This window comes from Balaenoptera ricei, chromosome 6 (genome assembly GCF_028023285.1).
Source record: "Balaenoptera ricei isolate mBalRic1 chromosome 6, mBalRic1.hap2, whole genome shotgun sequence".
Lineage (NCBI taxonomy): Eukaryota > Metazoa > Chordata > Mammalia > Artiodactyla > Balaenopteridae > Balaenoptera > Balaenoptera ricei.
In genome coordinates, this window is record NC_082644.1 from 108,884,057 (window position 1) to 108,910,058 (window position 26,002).

Below are 26,002 nucleotides of genomic sequence, written 5' to 3' on the forward strand. Positions count from 1 at the left end.
GTCGGACACGTCACTCGACCAACATGGTGCCCTCCCTGCCCCCCGCCACATTCCCCAAACTGAGGGCACACCTGCTGGGGGCCAGGTCCTGGGCCGGACACGGAGGAGCCTGAGACACAGGCCCCAGCGGCACCCTTGAGCCTCTGCACCCGTGTGCCGCCACCCACCTGTTCACAGCGGAGCGCGCCCTGGCCGCTGGTGGGCAGTGAGACCCTCCAGAGGAGCGTCAGTAACCTCGAGGCCTCATCCAGGCTCAGTCTGGCCGCACCGACGCCGGCGACGAAGCTGCTCATGGGCGCCGCGTGTGGCCGCTGCGTGGGGGGATGAGAAGGCGGTTACGTGCAGTCTTGAAAAAGACGAGGGACGAGCGGCTGTAACGGGCAGCATAAACCCCCAGACCGCAGGGCCGGCGCTGCACACGCCGAGCAAGAGCCTGCTGCCGGACGACACCAATTCACTGTCCTTAAAGACGGTGACTTACAGATTATGAGAGAACTTCGGTGGTGATTTTAGCCCGGTCAGTAAGCATGAGTAATGGCCACCTGAGTTCACCCTATTCACTATGCCAAGAAGAGGGTCCCCGCAGCCACGGAGCCTCTCCGGAAGGTGAACGACGCCAACGGCAAGCGACGCGACACGAATGTTTCCCCTGGGGTCTGCGTGGCACCGGCGGGAGGCGGAGGTGCCCGCAACGCTCTTCAGGGAGCAGGATGACGGAGAAGGAGAGCGCCTTGGAGGACAGAGCCCTGGGTTCAAAGCCGACCGCTCCGAGTTACTCTACCTCGGCGCCTGCACAGCAGGAATGACAGCACCCGCTGTAAAGGCTGCTCTGGGATGAAAGAAAATACGACACTAAAAGGCCCTGGGCAAGAAGAAACAGCGGCCGCCAACCATCCTGAGGCGGGTGCAGGGCAGCTCGCGTCGGCAAGCGCGTCACAGACGGCAGCGGCTGAGCAGACCGCACGCCGCGTGAGGATCCGGGCCTCAGGCACCCTGTTCAGCACGCAGCCCCGGAGCCTGAGCACGGAGGCCGGGAGGGTGACGGACAGGGGACTGGGCGGGAGAAGGGATGGACACACTGCAGGACCGAAGGACAGAGGGATGGACGAGAGACTGGACAGGCCGTGGAGGGGGGCAGTGCAGCGGAGCCCAGCGAAGCGACCGCGGTAACACAGGCACAAACCTCAGCAGGTGTCCCTCCCACAGAACGACAAACAGCCTCCCAGCCCGGACCTGACCTCATGAGTTTCATGAGCTACGCTCCCTGGCCCCTCTTCCCAGGGCCTTACTGAGGACCCGTGAGCCCCTCGCCCCCTAGTGCCCTCGGCCAACACCTTCCACCTCCTGCTCCCCCGTGCGTCCCTCTCCCTCCAGCTCTGTCGCTCAGGTTACCTTTGTTGCCAGCTCCTGACTCGTGGGGCTGGGAGCCTCTTGGATCCGCATGTCCATCTCGGCGAGGAGCTTCTGGCCCCGGCCAATCTGCTCGCACAAGGCATCGTAGTCCTCAGTCAGGCCCAGGACGTGGCAGCCGCTCGTGCTGGCCCACAGGCGGTGGCCAGGGACCAGGCGGGACATGTCTGAGGCGCTGGTGATCGAGCGGCCACTGTCGCAGGAGAGGGTGTCCATGTCATTTCCAGAGAGTGGAGGAGCCTCTGAAGCTACAGAACGAGAAGGAAGATGTCAGACCCACCTGGGGCGGCACCCTGCACTCGATGAGCTGCGTTCAATGACGTCTAGCCAGCCAGGAGGGCTAAGAGCCCTCGGGCCCAAATGCCACCTGACACAGCCCCGAGGGGAAAGAGGCCTGGAGCCAGGACCTCAGTCTGTGTATTACCCGCCGTGGGCTTATTCATCCTGTGGGAGAAGCTCATTTCAATCCAACCAACACTCATCAGGCACCAGCTCTGCAGAAGAGCCCTGATTCACACAGACAAGTCAAGCCTGGGCCTGCGCTTCAGGGGCCCGTGGTCTAATCAGAACACAGATGCCACGTGGGAGGTGTAACAGCATGACGACAAAGAGCCGGAGCTCAGCGGACAGAATAATCAAGCCTCTGTGCGGGAAGGGAGATCAGGGACGACTTCCTAGAAGAAGCAACAACTGCGCTGGGCTGAATGGGTATCAAGAATTATGCTACACAGAGGTAAAAGCCTGCCGCTTTCTACCTTTGGATCAACAGAAGCACGGATGGATAATTCTGACCGGGGCCATCAGGAAAGACATTTCCCTGGGCAGTTTGCATTCAGGATGAGTCTTCGGGAAGCAGCAGGATTTTCACTGGCACAGAAGCGGGCAAAGTTGGTCTGGCAAAGGCAGGAGCCACACTGCACAGTCCCAGCGAGAGGGAAGTGCAGGCCCATCTGCAGGATGGTTTGACCCATCCGTGTTGGCACCAGGAGGGCAGACGGGTGTGGCTGGACAGGCCCGCTCGGGCTGGATGCTGCAGGGCCTTGAAAGCCACGATAAGGCGGTCACACTTTAATCCAGGGCAACAGGGAGCGAAACCAATAATGTCGCTAAGGTTGGCAACACCTAGGCTTGGAGAACGAGATTGCCAGCTAGAAATGCTGAGAACACAAACCCCCAAATCCTGCCAAATACCCTGCTGAGTTGGGACCAGGGACCCCCTTTCCTCCAATTTAAAAAGTCCCACTGCCAAACCCAACTGTGCCATAGTTACCCAGACTTCAGCTTTGTACCTGATCTTGGTGGCACTGCTGGGGTGGAATCAAACAGATCATATGAATTGTCAGCTGCCACGGGACACTTGTCACCATCTGCAAAATGCAAAATAAGGGAAATAAACCATCAAACGTTTTAGTTTCACTCTCATCAGCATTTGAGAGAGAACTGAATGAAAACACAGTGAAGTACCAGACACACACAGGCGTTCATTCAGATCCTCACTGGGCATCTCTCCCGCCAGGCCCTGCGCAGGACACGGGGGATACAGAGTGAGCAGGCCCGGCTGCCTCCCCAGAAGGACCCTCTTGTCCAGACAAGTAAACAAGCTGTTTCCCCTCAGGGGTCAGGGCTAAGGGAGGGAGGCACGGGGGCTGTGGGAGCTCAAGTGAGGGGGTAACCCGAGGAGGGACAGAAATGTAGGCAGAGGAGGGAGCAGATGCCAAGGCACAGAGGAGGGAGCCCTCGTGACACACTCAGGGAGCATGAAGTGGGGGACGTCAGGCGGGACAATGTCAGGCCGAGACCTGTTTTGGGCTGGAGGAGTGAGCCTGGAGGCGGCTGCAGTAACCCACGTAAGACAGAAGAGTGACCCGAAGTAGGATTTGGGAGGTGATGCATTCGAAACAATGTAAGGAGGCAAAACCAATCATATGCGGGACGAGATGATGGGCCACACTCTATAATTCAGGAAAGCACTTTCACATCTGAACTCTCAGTAGCTCGGGGGCAGGATGGCACTGTAATTCAGGTTTCCTGGAAAAGGAGACCAATGGGCAGAGACAGGAAGTGATCTGCCTAGCATCACCCAGAGTGTCCGTGGCAGAGAGAGGACTGTGTCCAGGCCTCAAGGTGTCCTGCCCAGCTTGTTCCCCACCCAGACCCCTCCAGAGAGTGTACTTCAATTTTGGGGCCAAGGAGCCCGGGGGTCAGCTCTGTGGAGCTGGCCCGAGAGCGATCACTTCCTGCAAAAACAGCAGTCTTTAGGCCAGAACTTTCAGACAGGGGCATTTAAATACCGTCCTGAAAAGTCCTTTGCAAAGGAAGAAATGCTGCTGCCTATATATATATATATATATTATTATAGTATATTATATATTATATATATATAGTATATATATATATACTATATAATTCTAATCTTCACTTGAGGAAACTGGAAAACTTCTCCACGGAGACGGCGCTGTGAATTTTGAGCACATTCTCCTAGATACCTCTTTGGAGACCCCCCCACCAGGGCTGACCCTGGACAAATTTCAAAAACAGGCAAAGGCTGTTCGACAGCTTCACTTCAACTGCCCCAAAGCTCCTTCCTGGGTGCCCCAATCACTGAACTGTTCTCCCTCCTTCAATCTCCCTAGCTCACACCGACAACCTCCTTGGTCCCATCTCCTCAAAGCCCTAAGAAGGGCCAGGAGCAGACCTCTATTTAAATATGGCAAGGCCCACTGCTGATGTACCCCCTGTGCAGAAGGCAGCAATAGGGCCCCTTCCCAACCCTGTGAGGTTCCCCTTGCAGGATTTTATCCTAAGAATACTGTTTAACAGAAAAAGCGTGTTAACGCTGATGTTTATTAAAGCTCCAAATCAGAGACCACTTTAATAATCATCAGGGCAATGGTTTGGTGACTGACAATCATCTGAAAACAGTAATTAGGAAGCCCGTGTGAAACAAGGGGAAACATTTATGATGTAATATTGGGCAAAAACAAAGAAAGGACACAGTATGGCACAAAAACCAATTTGAACATTATAAATTCACGCCTACATTTGATTACCAAATGAAGAGACGCATACAAAGCAAAAAATTATTATTTTGTAACCATGAAGGATTTTTTTTTTTTTTCATATCGTCACATCATCTTTTTGGTTCAAATTTTAAAATCCTTACCAAGGAGAAACCCATGAGCCAGTCACTGTAAGTTCCAAAGCTCGGTGACTAGGTGCTCTTTGAGAGATTTTAATTTTTTAAATTAAAGGCGACAGACGTAATTCCCAATCTAAGTAAAGGTAAGTCCAAACTTTTCTACACTACTTGTTTATAAAGTCTGTTGGCATTCCTTGTCCCCTGGATGCGCACACCCACCCACCTGGGCACTAGGATGATGACCCCCAGACACCAGGGCCCCTGAAGGTCAGGTGGTACTTCAGACACAGCACTGGCCTTGGAGCTGGAAATGATTTCTAGCTCCAGCTCAGCCACCTACTTGCTGTGTCACTTTGGGCAAGTCCAGCACCCTCTCTGGGTTTTAGTTCCTTCATCCAAAGAGCAAAGAGGATGGCCTGGCTGACTGATTTGAGCCTGACCACTTGCCGGTTTATGCCTGGCCCTACGCAGGAGTCGGGCAGAGGAGGCCCAGTTTGTCCTCTTCCTGCTCCCTACACAGCCTCTGCAGGGCTAGACAATAAACCCAGAAGTAAACGCCAAACTGAACCAGTTTGCAAACCTGCCGGGAAGCTTTTGAGATCCTGAGACACTGACAACCGGAGGAAGAGGTGAAGATTCTCTTTTAAAGGCAGTAAGAGGGACTAAGAAGGATTTCCAGCAGCAGGTGATGTGGACAGGACTAAGGGGATGGGAGGGAACAGGGCTGGAGGCAATAAGGGCGGCTGGAGGCCCCAACTCCACTGCCCGGAGAATCAGCAGGCCCCAGAGATGACACCATTTTGCCAAAGGTGACGGCTAATTAGCGGTCAGGTCCCAAGCTCCCAGGGTACGCGGCGTGTCTGCTGTCAGTGAGAGGACACCTCCATGGGGCAAGGGCGGGATTCAGAAGCTCACACGTGCCGCGCAGACGCGCAGGGCTGCATTTCAAACAGTGAGGTGAAGCAGGGCAGTACCGGGCTTGTCCAGCTGCAGGGGCCGCTCGGGGACAGACAGGGTCTGGAGAGCCAAAGTGAGATCTGCCTCCTGGGCCTCCTCCCCGCCCTGCACCAGCTGCTCCTCCAGCCTGCTCTGCAGCGCGCTGTTGGTTTCGATGCTCCTTTCCAGCTGCGCCCGCAGAGCCTGGATCTCTGTCAGGAGGCCATGCAGGTGGCCCGAAGGGTCCTGTCCCCTCCAGCCTTCTCCCGATGCCTCTGCCCTGGTCTCTGCAAACACAAGCAAAGGGAAGCCTCGACACTGTCAACCGCCAGAGGGTCAGCCGTCGAAGGCAAGTGACGGCGCTTTCCACCCGCTGCCATCACCACCCTCCCCTGCCTAAGACCTAGGTACCATGGAACGTAACAACTCGACTTGAAAAACAAAAATACTGGCAGACTTAATTGCTGCTATTCCACACGCTAAATAAGAGCTGGAAATTAATTTTCCCTTCTGGCCATAAAGGCCTAACAAATTGCACACCAAACCCTGAAATTATGTCTAGTAGTAATAAAATCTATTTGGGCTGCAATTATATAATGAAAGGGCTGATTTTAAGAGCCACGGTATATTAAAAAGACACAACAGCAAGAATAAGAAAAGCAACTTGAGGAGAAAATGAGAGCTGAGAGGTGACCCTTTTCTAGATAAACTTTCAATAGGGAGAAACCATCTGGAAAATTAGTTGCGGAAAAAAAAAGAGAAAAAAACCCCACCACACCTCAAAACTGATTCTAAAACATTAGAGTTTACAGTCAAGTCACTCTGATCTGGTATCTCTCGAGCATATAGCGAGGCCCAGGGCCAGCAACCATCTCTAGAGCAATGTTCAGCTCGTAGTAGGTGCTCCATAATTATCTGCTGAATGAATGGGCAAAAAAAACCCAAAAACAAACATACACTAGCAGGAAAATTATCATAAAAGTGATTTCTTGAGTGTCTACTACGTGCCAGGTACTGTGCTGGGACGCGCTTAATAAATGATTTCATTTAATTTTCACAACTGTACACAACAGAGATTAGTAGACATGCTTTACAGAAGAAGGAGCAGGCCCAAAGGGATGAGGTGACCCGTGGAAGGCACACAATGGGACGCGAGGCCGTGAGGACCCAGACCTCCGCTCGCCGGACTCCTGAGCCTAAGTCCTTCCATGTTTCCCGCTGCCACTTGAGAAGAAGGGGGGCCCAGAAAGCCCGCCTCAGCATCGACCTACTCCACCCTGGAGGCAAGCCTGGGGTTTCAGGAAAGAGGGGCCCGCCCGCCGTCCGGGGGAGCTCACAGGCCGGAGCGCCCAGTACCTCGCGGCCTCCTGTGTTCTTCATCCAGCTTCTCGTACACCTTCAGCTCCACCCGGAGCGACTGCAGTAGCTGGTCGTTCTGCGCGAGCAGCTGCTGCCTCACCTTCACCTCCTCCTGCACCCTGGAAAGGCCCCGGCGCCACGGGAGGAGAGGTTATTCTCGCGCAGGGGCTTACTTGACCCCCAGGGTGGGCAATTCCACCGCCAGCCAGAGAGTGTGGGCAGGAGTGACAGCGCGGGGAGGAGTACCCCTCACGGCACTGCCCCCCGAGGGCTCCTCCAGGCCCAGCCCTTTACAGACGTGATCTCACGTCGTCTTCACAGACACCCTAAAAGGTACGTGCTCTCTAACTCCCAATTCACGGATATGAGGAAGTGAAGCTCAAAAAGGTTATGTCTCACCCAGGGGTGCACAGCCCAGGAGAGAAGCCAGCACTGCGTGATGGCAAAGACAGCGACCTTGCAAATCACCGCACCACCCTGGGGAAGCGAGGGCGATGTCAGGAACTAAAGGTGTGGGGCGTCCGGAGTGCTGACGGAACCACCGAAACACGGGGGACAAGATGGGAGCCTCCGGGGGACTGCAGAGGGCAGTCAGCGTGACGCGCTCACAGTCTAAGGCAGACTCCCACACTCCTCTGTGCAGAAACTCCCGTGGCTTCCTGAGTCACTCGGCGTGAAAACCGAGGTCCTCACCAGGCCTCGGGGGCCGGCGGGACTCGGCCTCCAGTCACCCCCGTGCCCTCCTCTACCTCGGCCTCTCCTCCAGCTGCACTGGGTCCCGGCTCTGCCCTGCACAGGCCAAGGACACCCCGCCTCGGGGCCCTGACCCTCTCCAAGGAAAAGGATCTTCCCCCAGGATCTGCAGAGCTCACGCCCTCACGGCCTCCAGATGGCCGCTCAGACGGCAGCCTTTCCGAGAGGCCGGCCCAGAACCACCCTGGACAAAACACGCAATCCGCCCCCAGGCCCTGTCCCCCTTCCTTCGATGACTTCGCTCCTCGGATTTTATTCCCACCTGACGTGCCACGTGTTGTGTGCTTAGTGTCCGTCCCCGGGCGCCGGGCAGGGCCAGCAGGCCCGGGGGGCCCTGCCCCCTACCTGCTCAGCTCGCTGCGGCCGTGGCAGACCTCCCGCAGCAGCTGCTGGTTCTCACTCTCCTTCTCACCCACCGCCCTCTGCAGTCTGTCGTTCTCCGCCCTCACACAGGCGAACTCCCGCCGAAGGTGCTCCAGGACGGCGGTCTTCCTGGAGAGGGACGCGCGCAATTTCTCATTCTCCTTCTGTTTATCTGCGTGCACAAAAAAGCACCACTGAGAGGAGACACCATTTGTTTTTTCCAACCTTATTATGCAAATACGGCGCTTCGGCTGGAGCGCTCAGAGAATACAAAAGAGAACGAGATTTCATCTGGCATTTATGATTGTGACATTCCAATTATCTCCTGCATTTTGGGCAGATAAACCTGTCAACATCTAGGGTGCAGATAAACGTCACTGGGATGAAATGGGCCCGTTTAGTCTTCTATTAAATAATGGGCCGTGCAAACCTAGTTACTTTGCCTTCACAGAGCAAACGGTGGGTAGAAATTAAAGACGGAGGCAAGAAACAGGGCCCCAAACTCTGGCGACGGGTGTTGGGAAAGCCCGAAAGCCTCCCAAGGAGGCCAGCAGGGCTGTGCGGACGGCAACCCAGCCGTCACTCTCAGGCCATGAAGCCAGCACGCCTGCTGAGGGATGAGGAACACGGGGGCACGGGGACCAATGGTCAAGGGCACAGCCTGGAGGCAGAGGGGCACGTTGGAGTGAGGCTCTTCCGTTTACTCAAGAGTACCCCATACTCTTGTGGGGTCGCTGACCCCACAACCTTGAGCCAGGCTCTTCAATTCTCTGTGCCTCAGTTTCCTCATATGTGTGGCCGGGAGTAGTAACTGAGTTACTACATGTAAGGGCTTCGCGCAGGGCCTCACAGCATGCTGAAGGCTGCCAGCACGCCGGCAGGCTGTTAGCCGCGCTGGTGGTGGTAACAGCTGACGTCGCCACCGTGCTCACCGCAGGCATTACCTTAGCACCTCCCCATGTGTCATCCTACTTGCTCTTCAGAGCACACCTCCATGTAGGTACTTTTTTACTCCCCATTTTCCACATAGGAAACTAAGGATCAAAGAGCCTAAGACTTCACCAAAGTCACACAGCCAGTAAGTGGCAGAACCAGGATTCAGACCCAGGTTTTCTGATTCTACTCTTAACCACGGCATAATCATCTCTGAGCAAGCTTTCTCCTCTTCCCTCAGACTGCAGCCACGCTAAGCTTCCTATAACTCCTGACTGGTCCAGACTCCCCCCAGCCTCTAACCCTCGGGCCTCTGTCCACTCTCTTCTATTTAAAATGCCCTGGCTCTTCTAAACCTTGGGTCCCTCAGCTAACCCCTACTAATACTCCAGACTCAGCTCTTAAAGACCAGCCTCCCCTGGGTCAGGATGCTTTCTCCGGGGTCCTGCGCTCCCTGAGCCTTTACCATGGCTAATCCTCACCCTGGTCTGCCATGGGTCGCCTGGCTCTCTCTCCCATCAGACCATGAACCCCTGAGGGAAGGAACCGGGTCTCGCTCAATTCTGTATCAGAATCTACACAGGCTGTGATACAGAAGAGGAACCAGGAAGTGTTTGCTGAATGAATGAATGAATGAATGATCTGCAGAAGCCCCAGTTTCATCTCTTAAGCCAGAATCAGCATCAGTATCCTCGAGTGAAAGTGGGATAAACGGGCCCAAGTTCCAGCTCCACCGCCTTCTAGCTCTGTGACCGCAGGCCAGTCAATTCCTCAGGCCTCAGTTTCTTACCTGTAAAATAGGACTAACAATAACGTCATTCCAGAAACATCTTAAGTGTTGAGAGAAAATATAAGTGAAAGCTCTTTGGGGGTTAAGCTCCAAACAGAAGGAATTAAAAGAAGTGATCTTTAAAATGCTGGAAAAACTTTCCTGATAGTAGGAAATCTCTGAAATTGGGGGAGCAATATATTTCCAGCCCTTTTCTCCCACTGTGAACTAAGCCAAGCTGAGAGATGGCCGCACAGAGGGGAGGGTGACAAGTGAAGAAAGTAGCATTTACTAAGCCCCCATCAGAGGCACCACGCTGCGGGCTTTGCGGTGCTTAGTTGTCACAACAGCCCTCTGAGGCATTCCTATTTTACAGCTAAAACATACTGAGGTTCAGGGAGGTTAAGTGACCTGCCCAAAGTCACAGAGCCACAGGACTTGGTCTCACTCCAGCGCCTGCGTTCTTTCCACGCCACAGAGGGCTGTGGAGCTCCAGGCTGCAGACGGCACCTCTCGTTTTTACCTCTGGATCCTTTAGCGAGCATGGCATTGAGGGCCTCGTTCTGCTTCCTCAGGAAACATATTTCTGATGTCAGAGAATTATGTAGCTCTGAACCATAAGCAAAAATGTTTGAAGAACCTACAAAAACACACATAAATAGTAATTTATAGATAGTCTCCAGGCCCGTATGGATGGAAGTTTTTGGAAAACAGTTTTAAATAATGAGTAAACACAACACACGATGAAAATTACTCCTGTGAACCGTCTAAGGTATTACCAGAGCCCAAAGGGAGATGAGAGTGAGCCCAAAAGAGGAGACGGAGGGGTCTCCCCACATCCTACCTGTCGTCGGGGTGAACAAAGGAGGAACCGGGCTGGGGGAGCAGGTGACAGTCTTAACCTCCACGATTTCTCTCCTGAGGTCCAAACCCTCGGGGGACCTCTGCACTGAGGCTCCGGTCCACTCTTCACCTTTCCCCCCAACGCTTCCAAACCCGCCCTCCCTCCTGTTTCCTGCCGGTGTAGACGGTCTCGCCTCTATCCCTAACCGGAGCCGGAAAGCTGGGAGCCAGCCTAAAGGCCTCTCTCTTCCACCACCCAGTCAGGCAATCATGACTGCTGACTCTTCCTCCGAAATGCCTCAGATGCTGGCCCCCTCTTTTCTGCCCCTGTAGTTCAGCCTTATACCTTGCCCCGCTGCCTCTGCCAATGAGCTTATCATCCTAAACATGGTCCATTCAGGTTTTTGTCTGCTCAAAAACACGTGATGGCCCCACCATCACGTATTTGTGTTTGGTTGTGTGACTGGCAAAAGACAATCACACAACCAAACACAAGGTCCAAACTTCAGATGTCTATTATTTAGCGCGAATCTCAAGGCCTACACCCCACTCCCTCTCACACTAGACCCTGGTGCCCTCAAACGCAGCCAAACTGAGCCATGCGTGCTCCAAAGACACACACACACACGGTCACACACCTCACTGGCTTTACAGGATGAGGTTTTCCCTTTGCCTACAATGCCTATCACCTTCCTCACCTGTCAAAATCCCACTCACCTTTCAACTCTTAGCTCATACTCACCGCCCCAAAGTGTAGACTAGAAAGACCAGGCTCTGAAGTTAGACAGACTGGGTCTGAGGAAACTTACAAGCTCTGATCGGTCTCCTTATCTGTAAATACCTGCCCGGGTACTGTCTGTCTCCTGAAATCCTGGCCCTTCCTCCGGCTGGGCAGCTCCCTTGACACACCACCTCAGCACTGCCCATGCTCTGAACTTTCTGCAGCTGCACCATATATGACGTTCACGTTCACAGCGACCCCTGGAGGACGCTTGTCGTGTGCAAGGCACTTTCTACACTTGGCAGGCAGCTGCTTCCCGGCCTTCCGTAGTGATGGAGTCTACCTCACCGCAGAGCCCAAATGCCAGACACCTGCTCTTCCAGTATGGCTAGCACACGGTCATGTGTGACCACTTCTGGTCGATGAAACTTGACGGGAAGCCTGCTGGGAGCTCCTGGGAAAGATTTTCCACCCGGATGAAAAAAGAAGGACAGGGAGGAGCAAGTCCCACCCTCTTCTTTCCCTGGTCTGGACTCTGTCCTGACAGGAAGGGATGCTGCAGTCGTCACAGGTACTAACCCCATGCCCTGCTACCGATCAATCAGACTTCAGACCTGCCTTAGAAATGCCTGCCTCTGGATTTCTTGTTATGTACGAAGACATAAATCCCCATTGTTTACACCAGTTTTTACTCATATTCTGTTATCTGCAGCTGAAAACATCCTGATACACAATTGATGACCTGTAATATTCAAACTCCCTCTAAGGAAGGTATGGTATTGTGCCTCCCGGAAGCCAGAGTTCATTCTCTTTCCACTCTACAAGCACTACCTTTTTCTCATGCTAATGATTCACTGATTACAATGTCATATGTTTTTTTTTAATTCACGTATATCTCTCCCCACTATCCTCCTCCACTCTCCCCTATGAACTCTGGTGTCTTTCCAGAGACACCTGGGTTTGAACCATGGCTCCGGCTTCTTAGTAGCTGCATGATCTCAGGCAAGTCACATAACTTCCCTAAGCCTCTATTAACTCAATAAAAATGATGGATGGATGTTATTGTTACTGCTACTACCATTTGTTAATACACGACTGATGACAGGCTGGAGCCAAAAGAGGACCAAAGAGCAATCTGGATGAACAGGAAAAATTCTACAGAAGATGTCTCCTACAACCACAGCTAAGGTGGTCACTTTCCAAAGGAATAATCAGGCCAAGGAACAGCTCCTGACGAAGCCTGAGCTAGCAGCGTCCACTTCGGATGCTATGAGGCCCGTCTTTCCTCTGAACACCATCACTCTAAGCTTGTATAACTGGTGACAAGCCGGAAGATCTAACACATAAGATGACAGTTTTTAACAACGTTCCACCTCCACATTACAAGGAGCCATGCCTTTCTCAAACCTGCTCCCAAGATGAACGTTTCACAGCAGGAGGGAGGCAGAGCCACTATTATTTCTTTGTCTTTTCAGGGATTGTGACAACATGGTGAGAACAGCACGTCTTCCCACCAGCATAAATACTTTATGAATGCCTTTTTGTAAACCTTCCCATCAGAGTGAATTGCTCTCCAGAGCAATTGCCTGCTCCACTGTAGCTGGTGGCCATTTGAGCCCCCAAATAATTCTATAATTGGATTTGTCAGGGAAAATGTAAAACAGAATGAATCTAATTCAGGCATCACCAAGAGTGACTGTGATGGGCCCAGGCGTGTATTTCTTTCCTGTGTTTGATGTGACTAATAACTCAGATTAATCAATTTCCCTGGGAGGGGGAGGGGGAGGAAGGGGAGGATGCCGCTGGGGGGGGAGGGGGAGGAGGAGAGGGGGCGAGAGAGAGAGAGAGAGAGAGAGAGAGAGAGAGAGAGAGAGGGAGGGACGGACGGACAGAGGGAGAGAGAGATGGAACCTTTATGTTTACCTTGCAAGCTACAGCACATATGGTACTTTGAAAAGATGTCCTTCTAAGCTGATGGCTATGATGGGCTAGAAAGCAGTGACTAGGGGTCCAAAGAAGCAAGTGCTGCCACTGACTACATCTTTCTAGAACTCAGTTATCTCATCCCTAGAAATGGCAATGACATTAGTGTCCCCACCCCCTGCAGAGCTTAGAGCTTTGCAATGTTAAACTAATAATGTTATACAAAATAAAACAGTAAAATAAAACTGATGATGATGAAGAAAACCACCATCTCTTGAGTGAGGCACTGAGCAAGGCCCTATTTATAACACTGTCTCATTTAATCTCACAATTACCCCGTTTTATAAGATAATGAAGACTGGAAGGGAGAGGTGACTTGCCCAAAGTCATGAAGCTAATCAACAGAAGAGGTGGGTCCCTACCCAGGCCAGTCCAGCTCCCAAACAAACTGAGGCTTTTCCTGGTGCACAAAGTTGCTCTCAAGATGTATTTTGACCGGAGTGAGGACACTTTCTTTGGAGCAACAAGGAAAGATGACCAAAATAGATTATTCAATGAAAAAAGGAACAGAGCAGTGATATAAAGCATTCTACCTTTTGGGCAGGTGAAGGAGAGAATAAGAATATACATCTGTATCTGCATTAAGACTGTAAGGATAGAGAAGAAAACTAACAAAAGTGGGAGGAGAGAAGGGAGAACAGGACTAATGGGTATAGAATGGCGATATTAATTTTTGAACCACATGAATGTCTTGCCTATGGAAAAAAATATGTATTTTTAAGCTTTTCATGGAAGAATATTCCATTCTGAGCTAACTGTGGTTATGCAAGAACACTGGTGACCTCGCGATTGGCACGTGGGAGTCACCAGGTTGCCAAAATGCATTATTAACAAAAAGACAAAATACTGCTTTGTTTTATTTTAACATACCTATCTATTTTGCTTCAGCTTCTAGAGTCAAATGAGGAGCCAACCACAATTCACGATGCCAGAAGCTGGCAGACTCTTCCACTGACCAGGAAACGACCATTTATCAAGTACCTGTTCTGCGCCAGGGGCTATGGGACACTCCGCTTAAGTTAGCGCACTTAATTCTCATCGCCACCAGAATAAAATGGGAATTATTATCCTCACTTAACAGATAAATTACTGTAACTGAGAGTCAGCAAGGTGAAGTAAACAGCAAAGTCAGGATTTGAACTGAAATCTCTCTGGCCACAAGTCCAAAGCTCTTCCCAATACACAGCGCGCTTATCCAGGCCAATGCGCCACAAAGGAAGCCCTCACCGCCCTTTGGGAAGGTCCACCTTACCTTGGTCAATTTCAGAGCCTTGTCGCTCCAGCTGTCTCCGTAGCTTCTCATTTGTTTTAATAGATTCTTCTAAACGTTTCCTCAAGCTTCGAATTTCTTGTATATGTTCCATTAGTAAGTCTACGGGAAGGAGGACATTTTTAATTTAAAGTCTGAAGCCCCCAACGAACTGAATAATTTATAGACTACACAGTGATCTTGAAATTCTAAATAGTACTGGATGTGTTAAGAGAGTCTTCCTTAGGCCTGGGGAGGCTGAGCTACTGCCCACAGCCCACAGCCAGTCTGTGATGATTCCCTGCAGCCCTCTACAAAGAAGATACTTCATATCACATGGAAAAATTACACACCATACAATTTTAATGCTAACTCTAATACAGCCTTTTATTCTTCTAAATATCAAATATTAATTTAAAATCTTCCTTCCGGTGAAACTAAAAGATCACTTTCAAGTTCGCCTGAATTGCCTGAGAGTTGATTAAGCCACCTTCATAACGAACTCAGATATTTCTGAGACTAATCCTTTGAGCGGAATATGTTAACCATTTATCACTTCCTGATTCAAGACTTAAAAACAAAGCAAAACAATAATCCCAACACTAGTGAGAATGGTAAGAGGGGTGCTCTCCAGGAGTACATCCTGTGAGCACGAGTAGAAACGTGTATGACTCTGGGGGCTATTTTTATCATTAGCCTTAGAAAGGTTCTTTCCAATGTTTTTTTACCAAATAATTCTACTTCTAGGAATCTATTTAAAGAGATCACCAGAGATGCAGACAATCATTTGTCAGAATGTTTGGAAATGTTCATCTTAGCACTATTTATAACAGTCAGAACTGAAAATAACGCAAATGATTAAATTAACTGCATTACATCCCTTATGATGCAGTGTTACACAGCTATTAAAATTATATTATGAAGACCATATAATATCATGAAAACATACAGATACAAAATGGGTTATTCGGCATAATCACAACTCTGTTTAAAAATCTGCAGACAGGAAAGACACATATATGCAAAAGAAGGAAATACACCTAAATATTAACAGAGGTTGCCTTTAGGTGGTAGATCTTAGGCTTCTCAAAACTTTAATACTACATCTTAACATAATATTTAACAATATATAGACATTTAAATTTTCTGAATTTTCTAAGATGAGCATGCTTTTATTTTCTCAGCCTCTGCCACATCTCACTTTAACAAAGAAAGAAGTGCAGCTCCAGTCCAGAGGTAGCTTTCTAGTATCAGTGTTTACAGCATAATCACATTAAGTATCCAAAGGCAAAACTAATGTCTTTAATTCATCAATTAGGGTATACTCAGTTTTGTCTTGGTAATGTTTGTTTTAAGACATTATACTAATGTTATGACCCAGTTTTAATTCCTCCAAAATGACTTTCATTTAAAAGTATCACAATGTTACAGACCTTTTCCTAATTAAATAGTAATTTTGCCATGAATTTGAATGTTTATGAGATGACTTAATTCCCAGATCTTCAGCTATCTCCTATTAATGCCAGGAGTGCAGCAAGTCATTTGGCGGACTGTCTGTGGACCCCGCCTGCAATAAACTGAAGCAGCATGGCAATGCACCTCCCGTTCCTCCCTTGCTGCCCTGCAAATCTTCCAGGGGCCCGTCAGGTCTCAGTGAGTCAGGAACTTATCTGTTCTGACTGCAGCCTTCCTTGCTGGTTTATCCACGTCACATACCGCCGGCTTCTGGGGCAAAAACGCTCAGCAGCGATCGGTACAACATATCTTCTACTGAGCCTGGTTGGAAGCTGGAATCATCCCTTGGCCTTAAGGAAACATTCCCGGTCGAATTGGACACCGCTTGTTAATTATGCAGCCCTAACTGGGCAGAAGGAAATACTATACTCATCTTAACACGGGAGAAAAATATCTGTCCCTCTTACAATAATGCCCTTCTGACAAACGCCGACTCTTTAAACCCATAAATCCTGCAAGAAGCAGCCACCAATAATGATAGTATAAATATCTTTTGCCTAGTAGTTCCAATTTATAGAATCTAGGTTAAGAAAATGCTCCAGAATAAGGGGAAAGCTTTATGTTCAAAGATACTCCCTGCAGCACTGTTCACAAATTGTGAAATTTTAGAAAATGACTTAAATGTTCAGCAACAGGGGAACATAAGGAAAACTGCAGTTCAGCCATTCAATGGACTATTCCAAAGCCACTGAAAATAGTGTTATGTAACACGTCGGAAAACTTATGATATAATGCTAAGGGAAAAAAGGACAAGTACTAAATTATCTTTCTGCTCAGATTATAAGCGTGACAAAAGGAAAAACAGATGCAGAGACCAAACGTCTGAAGAGAAACAAACCCCAAAAAGCTAGCAGTGGGTTAATTAGGACAGCTCCAGAGAGCACTGTCCCCATTCAGGAAAGTGCCTGATAATCCACTTGAGAAGCCCAAGGTCATAGGTCCTCAGAGGAATAAGAAGTAAAAGAGATGCTTAAATGGTTCTACACTGGAAATAAACCAAGGCTGGGGTGGCGGACGGGGTCTAGAGTGAAAAAAAGAAGGGCAGGCTGGGGGAGAAAGAGGAAGTGCCTGGTACCACGATAGCAGGAGGGTCTTAAAGAACAGGGATCACAAATATCCCGTCAATGATCAAGCTTGCTGCACTGTAAACCCCGCCCCCTCTAGTCCCTGACACCTCAGTCTGCTCCTCCCACAAAGGCCCTGTGGGAGTGGTCTCGGGCAGCAGGAGGCAGCACGAGGCAGCACAAGGGACAAGGAAACCATTCATGGTCTAACCCAAAGCAGGAGAAGGCAGAGAGGAGAGCCAGAAATAACAGAGAGAAACCAAGTACACAGAAACTCACAGAAACTGCAGAGGGATACGGCCAGAAATCCAAAGAAAGCACATCTAGGTGACTGGTTACCGGAGGACCCCAGCTGATACCTGAGTTACATCAAACTTGTACACTTCATGCTCTAGGCATGATTTCAAACTGTGCTCCTCTGGCCTCTGCGTATCCTAAAGGAGCCTCAGAGGCGCCACTGGGGATAAAGGCTCCACTCCTTTGGAAAAAATGTGTTATCTTTTATATATTTTATATCTCTTTTATATATATTCAGTTTCATCTGAAAAAAAAAAAGGGAGGAGGGATTTCTGCTGCTAAAAAAAAAGATTTAAAAATTTTGAAACCCTGGTTCTACGTGATCCGGTGTCAACAAAGAGTTTTTAGCAGGGAGGTGTCTGATTTGTTCCCTGGGTCCATTCTGGGTGCCTTGCAAACAACCCACTGGAAAAAGGAGAGACCAGAGGATGTCAGCTGAGGTCCAGAGTCTATACCAGGGCTCAGAAAGCTATGGCCCCTGTGTCAAATCCACCTACCACCTGTTTTGGTAAATAAAGTTTTATTGGCACATACCCACACTCATGCATTTACGTATTTTCTACAGCTGCATTATGCTGCGACAGCACGACTGAGTAACTGCGACGGAGACCATATGGTCTGCAAAGCCTAAGGTATCCAGCCCTTTACTGGAAAAGGTCTGTCTGTTCTGGTCTATACTAGTCCTTGAACTTATGAACAATAAGCCCTACCTAATGCCCAACAGGATGCAATCAAGACTGCAAACACAGAAGGGGTAAAGGGGAGCTCAGAGGCAGGTGGGGTCACGGGAGGCTGATTCTGCCAACTGAGCCCACGGCTCCGTGCCCAGAGGCAGGACAAGGGGCTGACGGAAAGGGCCGAGGGTCACACTAAAGAGAAACACAGCAGATTTACTGAATTCAAAATCTCCAAACAGGGGGTTAGGTACTCTCGGGCCCCTGTACAGTTCAAAGCAACGGTCCTCAAAGTGACACCACCTAAGGAAGAGCTCGAAAGAGACAGCAAGAAATGGACCAGACCTAGACCTGATCCATAACCCCAGTGCTTTCCAGCCTGCCAGATAAGGAATGGCAAGTCATATAACACATCATCCTTAAAAAATAAAAATGACTTTTCCCCAATCTCCAACACTTTCAACAACCATAGCTTTCCCCGGTGATAAATGATACTCTGAACAACGGGCCTGGGCCCTCGCAGGATCTCCTCTCATCTGGTAACTATTCAAATGTCACTACACTCTGCTTTAGTACGAAGGCAAGATAGCAAATTATCGTTCAAAGCAGGAAACTTTGGCTAGGTTTACGACGCTCAGTGAAGCTTGGCTTACCTTGAGAAATGTTGTTTGCCACGACCGATGTCTTCTCGGTCTCGCTGTCTTGCTTCTGGTCTCGTGAGAAGGAGGACTTCTCGGACATCTCACAGTCGGACAGCGCGCGGGAGGTTGAGGGCGCAGGAGACTCAGGGAGAATGTGTTGGTAGCTTAAGTTGTCTTCCTCAATCCTTGACCATTGGGATTGAAAGAGAAATCGTTTTCCGCACTAAGATCCCAAACCAGGACCATGACTTAGGAACACTTAAGATGACTGGCTCTTTGTGATTTACCCATATTTGCAATGGTGTTCTGGAGGCTTTTTGTTTCCCTAGAGCATTTTTTAGCAAGGATATTCTAAAAACAAACAAAAAAAGGGCTCAGTGGGCTTGATTTGGAGCCAGTGAAGGAGGGGAAGCCACCGTCTGGCTGGTAGTGGAGCGACCCTGAGAGAGGGCATGAGTCAGTGGCAGCTGCTTATCAACTGGCCGCTCTGTACCAGGCATTTTACACAGACTGTCCTCCTTGGTCCTCACAGAATCCCTCTGAGGTAGGGAGGACCATCCTCATTTAGAGCTGCGGGGACGGAGGCGCATCAGACCCTTGCCCACAGTCTCACAGCTTGTACGTGGCATAGCCCACATCTGAATCCACGTCTGTCTGGCTCCAAGGCCCCAGGAGAATGGGGGGGGCCAACCCAAACCCACGAGGTGGACTTAACGGGTTTAAAAACCTCAAAACCCTCACGGTCCGCAAGCAGATTCCGGTATCACCATTGAGGCAATCATCTGGTTACTGACCTGTATTTCCCAAGGGCCACCTAAGCCGGGAGGAAGACCACCCTGAACTCTGTGAAGAGCCCACGTGAATCCCCATTACAGATAAGCTCCTTAATTTAAGCTCTTTTTTCTCCCACTTTTTCCTATTACTTCTCGTCTCATTATTCATGAGCTCAGATAAGAGCAAAGGACTCCAAAGCTGCAATGCATTCATTAACAGGTAAACAGCAGATGCAACTGTGCTCAGACAGCGTGATGGATGGAATGGCTTTGCTGCTGCCTTGCAAAGTGCAGAAGGGGCCGAGGGCACCCATTTAATTAGCGTGAGCCCTAAGCCTGCAGCTGAAAACAGCAGAACAGAAGGAACAGAAACAAACCTGCCAGAAAGGGAAGGGTGGCACGTGGCTGAGGAAGGCCAAAAGAGGCTCCCTGCCATTCTCCAAGCAACCACGGTCGGCCTTCAAAATGGCCAATCTGATCATGTCTAGTCCCAGCTTACTATCCTTCAAAGACTCCCCTCTTCCTGTAGAGCAGGATTTGGGTTCTTAATGCAATATCTGAGGACCAGCCCAAGGCAGCCCTGCCTGCCTCTCTAGCCTCACGTTCCACGCACCAGCCATGCAGCACAAAGGGGCCGTGTCTCCATCACCTCAAGGGGGGACGCTCTTCCAACAAGCCACGCCCCGGAGCCTCATGCTTCAGATCTCAGCGAAGACTATCTCCACTCGGGGAGGCCCTTACTGCCCTCTCCGCAGCCTGCCGGTGGGACATGACCCACCGTTATTATCAGGACAGAAGTGGAGGGTTGAACTGGGAGGGGTCTTGAGAATACTGCAGTGGGAGAGGAGAGTTTCTTCTAAACGTACAGAAGCCCTGATTAAAATGTCCTCCAGTGAGCTGTGATACCTCCCTGCCTGCTCACTCTAATGATGCTGGTGGCCTTCATGGTGCCAGTAAAATCTTAAACTCTGCACCCCAGACTGGTCTTTATTTCTTTACTTTGCCCCCAGGAGTCCAAAGGGTCGCAGCTCCAAAGATGAGGGAAACATCAATAGCACTAACGACAGTCAGAACCTTGCACAAGTCAACAGAGGAGGGCGAGACCTTGACGTTTCCAGTTGGCCACAGAGGCAAGCTAAGAGTGTTTGCAATCCATTTATTCCATGAACATTTTTAAAAAATTCCAACCACGTGCCAGATAGCTGGGGCCAGAGCAGGTCTGCAGATATTAAAGAAGTCTTTGCCCTCAAAAGGTAATGTGGAATAACAATAAGAGCCCAGGTGTTGGGAGTATAACAGATTCAAGTTCAAATCCCAGTTCTGCCTCTTAATGGCAAGTATGCAACTCTGACCCTCAGGCTCCTCATCCTAAACTGGGAACAATAATGCTCACCTTGTAGGGTCAGAAATAACAGATGTGAACGCCTAGGGCAGCAGCTGGCACATACCATACCTAATTAATGCTGTCTCCTTACCTCTTTCAAGGAATCCTGGGCACGGAAAGATAAATGCAGAAAATATTATAATACCATGTGGTAAGTGCTGTAGTGTAATTATGTGCCGACTGCTATAGGAAGGACCACTGATGCTGGGATGCAGTGGAGAGATGGGGGTGTCGGGGAGAGCAGGGTCCGTTTCCATGTGAACTGACGCTGAAGAAGGACTTTTAAATTATAAGAGGAAGAAGGCAGAGTGTACCGCTTGTGTCCAGGCATGGTCTGGAGAACAATCAAAAGTAAGATTAAGACTGAAGCACGAGGTACATGATGAAAAGGAAAGATGGGTCAGGCTCAGGAGTCTGGAATTCATCCTGCAAGTATCCAGGAGCCAACAGAAGGAATGTGTCATCTGGGTCAAATCACCCGACAGAAACGCCAAGAGCAACCTAACGCAAATGAATGAAGGCTGCAGGACGCACGGCATGAACTTCTGGTTTTGTATGCCCATTGTCAGTTTCGTAGGTGTTTTTGCTTTATTTACAAGACGCAGGAAACTAATAGAACAGGAGGGAGCAGAACACTCAAAACGCCGGCAGACAAACCTAATCCATAACGTCTTCTTACCAAAATGCCACACACTCACCTCTCTCTCAGTCCTTCCTGGGTGCTCATTGCCACTTCAACTGAATTTCCTGCAAGCAGAGATAACATCAAGAAGGAAAACATTAAAAAAAAAAAAAAAAAGTGCTCCCTAATAATTTCTTCCTCATCCATCTGCAGAGGCACCATTCCATTTGTTTAAACACTCTTCATAACAGTCCCGGATATTTAAAGTAGGATTACCAAGAATACCACTCAGACTCTAGACTCCTCCTTTATCACTGCTCTGGCGCTAGTTCCAGGAGGAAGGTGACAGCACTGAATCTGAAAAGCAATCACAAAGGCGCTGCTGGGTGCAGGCTCTTCTTCCTTCTCTAAAACTCTGATACTAACAGAATACAGGCTTGTTCTAGGAAACGGGTAACAGAATCAAGAGAAAGAAGATCGCTACCCTCCAGGTACCCACCACAGACGTGTTACTTGGCTTTCCTTCCATTCTTTCTTCCACGCATTTTGACATGGGTGATACTGTACTATGACTTAATTTTTCACTTTGGCCTTTATTATGAGCATTTCACTTACCAAATTTGCCTTAGTAACGGCGTGTTTAGTGAGTACATGAATATTCCCTTGGAGGTGGGCATGGACCAGTTTCTGCCAGTTCCCTAGCTGATGTCTAGGCCCTCTCCAATTTTTCACTTTTAAAAAATAAATAAAATAAACATCTTTGTGCATGCAGCTCTATCTACACTGAAACTATCTCCTCCGGAAAGGCTCTCAGAAGTGGGATTCCTAGGACAAGGAGGCTGTGAGTGCAGCTAAAAAAGCTGGTGCCTGCAGCAGGGTGAATGACTAGAAGAAATGACAAAAGAAAACAAAATAAGTGGCTCAGAACGCAGTCGGGGACAATGCTCTGCGCCCCCTGTGTGTCATCATGCGCCGTTTGAAACGAACACGTGAGCCCAGATTTCAGAGATGAACAACTTTAGTTTAAAAATACTTCAGAACGCTGGAAACTGCAGACTGGGAGGAGCTCTTTGAAGAAACGAACGCGCGGCTAAAGAAAATAACAAACCTTCTATAGCAGTACTGGAAAAATGAGACTATAATTAAACTGCACCCACATGTACCATTTTCAAAACTACTCATAAAAGGAAAAGTTCTCAAACACCACAGTGCGGAGGAAAAGATCACGGGAGACACGCACATCTGCTTTGTATCTTGTGGTTCCCACCCACTAGCTCCCCAGGCCGGCTGGTTTGCTGCCAGGACTCCCTCTCCACCCACCGGGCCGGGCCCTGGGCACCAGCACCCACGTAGGGCGCACGGGCTCCGGGAATGGGCGCTGAGGGCGGTTCCTCGGTAGCCACCGTCTCCTTCAGGCCTCACAACAACCCTACGGGCACGGTGTCCGGATCTCCGTTTGAAGGTAAAGATGTGAAATCCAGGATGTTGAATGTTCCCACTTTCCCACTCTCCCCACTTCCCACTCTCACCTACTTTACTGCTTCGGTGAAGCAAGGGCAATGGAGACATTCTCACAGCTGCCCCATCGCAAATCTATATCTCCATCCTCTGGTTCCATCCCGACCGAAACTGGTGTGATATCTGGACCCCCCAAGAGGTAGGGAGAGGTTGACAGGCCTCCACCCCAGGGGATGCTCTCAAGGGCTCCCCCTCTCTGTCCTCTGCATCCCGCCTCAAGGGGGGAATCTACACCTGATACCCCTGACTGGTCAGATTCCAAGACCCTGACATTCCAAGTCCCACATGAACGGGCATGGCTGAGTGTACCTTAGAAGAAGAACTCACTTGGCGTTTTCCTCTCACACCTGCACAGGGCTGCTTACTGATGTTCAGTTAATGATACGATTTTGGCCCTTAGACCCTAAGGATGGGCTGTCTGCCCCAGCCTAGCCTTCCAAAGAGCTCAGGGCTCTACATGTACTAGCCAGGCAAGCAATAACGCGACATCTGCTTCACATTTCCCGTCGTTCTTCAGAGGCACGTGCCTCAGGGACTACAACTGGCCCAGCACAGGCTCCAAGCATTCTGGCTCAGCTAACCGTAAACTCATCTTAAAACCAGCAAAAAAACTCTCCTCGATTCCTAACAAAGTCCACGACCACAGAAGGAGGCCATGACCCAGATGCCACCAGCAACCCTGGGCTCCCCTTCTTCAAACCAGAGATGCTTTGGGGAGCTTGTAATGACTCAACAATTGTACTCCACTCGTTTCGCTTCCACCACAGAGTTCTTTAAAACCAAGTGACAAAGTGTTATTGTGGGACTCACAGGGAGATCGTCGGTACAACTGATGCATTGAATTTCTTGGTGTAATCTGCCTTCACACAGGTGACAGGGTACCATCTGTCAGGCTATTCCAGAAGCTTAGGAAGCACGTCATGGAAACACTCTCCCATCTCTCAGGCAAATCTTATTGCTACACCTAAAAAGCTGTGGAGTATGTGGCAGTGGGGGGGTTTCATCTTTCCAAATAAAGAGACATCTAGTTACCCGACACATAGCTGAACAAGCACGAGAATCACGATGCAGGACAGGCTTGTAACTGATGGACCCGCCTTCAGTCCCCTCCCCTCACTGACCCCTCTGTACTCGGCCAGCACGTAAGAAGCCTCTTTTGAAATGGTACTCCCTAGGTCAAAACCCATCAATCGTACAAAATTAAGTTCAAGTATCAGAGCCTGGCATCTCCTACATGACCCAAATGTTTCTTCCTTTCCATCTCACTGGTAATTCATATTAAATATTTACAGTCCTCCTCCCGGGTGCCTGTGCCCGACACTGAGGATACAGAGGTGAATGAGGGGCCTGCCCCCAGTGAGTTGACAGCTGAGTGGGGACGGTGGACCCAAAAGACAACTACACGACAGCGCTGTGACAGAGGCAGCATCGGATGCTGGGGGAGGACCCCCAGAGGAGACAAGCATGATCCAGCCTGGACCACCAGAGAACTTAGAGGAGGTGACAACTGATCCAGATCTTTCAGGCAGGAAAGAACTGCTTTATAAAGGTAAGAAGAAGCTAAGGTGCTGTGTGGAGGGCAGATTCCACAGATACTCAGGAGAGAAAGTCCTCCATTCTATCGGACAGCCTGGCTCACATAGCTAACCAGAGCTTGCACGCCCCATCACCACTCCTAAGATGCCCTTTCCCACCAGCTGTGAATCCTCCCAGTGTGGAAGACTGAGCTCCAATATCCTTTCCTCCTGGAAGCCTCCCTTCAGAGTCCACAGTGCCCCCCCTCCAAGCTCAACTATGTGGGCCAGACAGAGGCAGAGCACATTTCATCCAAGGGCACCCCAGAGCCAGGTCCATACCACATAAAACTCCTGGCAGCATCATCAAATCCCGACTGGGCACTACTTGTCTGGTCCCTTCCCAGGCTGGGAGGCCCGGACAAGACCAGGCCCCCCACCTTCCAGGAGCTTACGCTCTGAAGAAATAAAATATGCCCACAAGAAATCATTGCTGTCACCTCCTGAGCTCCCACTACTGGCCAGGCAGGACACCAGATGTTTTAATAATCTCATTTAATCCTCACCAATAACTCTGCCAGACAGGTGCTATTACCTCACAGAGGAAATCTGACCCTTAACCACAAAGCTGGGATTTGAACTCAGGCCTGTCTGGTTCCAAAGAGTCTGTTCTCTCCACCCCAGCACATGGCCCCCATCACAAGGCCAGACGTGATGCCATTTGCGAGCTACAAACAACCCGGAAACAAAGAAAATGAATAGGTTTGCTTTTACTTGAAGTGAACAAAGGAAGCTTCCTGGAGGACGGGCAGAATTTCTAGAAGCGGAGAGGGAGTAAAAGCCTTTTAGAAAAGGACTTATTTGAACAAAGTCCCAGAAGTGGGGAAATGCAAAGCCAGGCCCACGGAAATGGTTGACAAGGACACCCAATTTGACAGGAGTGTGAGGGGCATGACCTCATGGGGGTCAGGTCTGGCTGTGAAAACAAGCTGCCTGGGCTCAAATCCTGACTCGGCCACTTCCTGTGTGACCTTGAGCAAGTAAATTAACCTCTCTGTTCCTCATTATTAAATGAGGATATTGAATAGTAGGATGAGAACAATGCCTGGCATACAGTAAGACCAGCCCCCCTCATTGGTTCTCCTTCATAATAATCATTATCATTCCAAGGTTAGAGGGCTGGAAAAGGCAGACCGTGGAAGCCCTTGAAAGAAATGGATGCTTCGGTCCAGAAGAGAGTGGATATATGTATATGTATAACTGATTCACTTTGCTGTACACCTGAAACTACTACAGCATTGTAAAGCAACTATGCTCCAATAAAAATTAATTTAAAAAAAAGAAATGGATGTTTCGGGTTCATCCCTGTGGCAAAGGAGCACCAAGGGAAGGGATCCCAGCACTGTTTTCTACTCATGTGGCTAAACCCTGACACACACGGTGAGCGCGCTGAGGACAGGGACTACCTCACCATCTCCTTCCTCGGCACTCACTCAAAAATACCTGAAGACAAAACCACGGCCTTCCTGATTCATGCTACTG

General features: G+C 49.8%; 1 protein-coding gene across 2 annotated transcripts in view; it reads right to left on the reverse strand.

Moving 5' to 3' along the window:
- CDK5RAP2 (CDK5 regulatory subunit associated protein 2) overlaps nucleotides 1–26,002 on the reverse strand; it is a 182,159-nt gene that overhangs the window by 10,824 nt on the left and 145,333 nt on the right. For both annotated transcript variants that reach the window (XM_059925478.1, XM_059925477.1), the window contains 10 exons: nucleotides 21,505–21,553; nucleotides 18,662–18,834; nucleotides 14,462–14,581; nucleotides 10,186–10,302; nucleotides 7,943–8,132; nucleotides 6,842–6,963; nucleotides 5,524–5,772; nucleotides 2,700–2,777; nucleotides 1,393–1,658; nucleotides 168–311 (listed from right to left, as the gene is read on the reverse strand). In XM_059925478.1, the coding sequence (XP_059781461.1) occupies nucleotides 168–311; nucleotides 1,393–1,658; nucleotides 2,700–2,777; nucleotides 5,524–5,772; nucleotides 6,842–6,963; nucleotides 7,943–8,132; nucleotides 10,186–10,302; nucleotides 14,462–14,581; nucleotides 18,662–18,834; nucleotides 21,505–21,553 (1,508 nt within the window). The remainder of the gene's footprint in view (nucleotides 1–167; nucleotides 312–1,392; nucleotides 1,659–2,699; nucleotides 2,778–5,523; nucleotides 5,773–6,841; nucleotides 6,964–7,942; nucleotides 8,133–10,185; nucleotides 10,303–14,461; nucleotides 14,582–18,661; nucleotides 18,835–21,504; nucleotides 21,554–26,002) is intronic.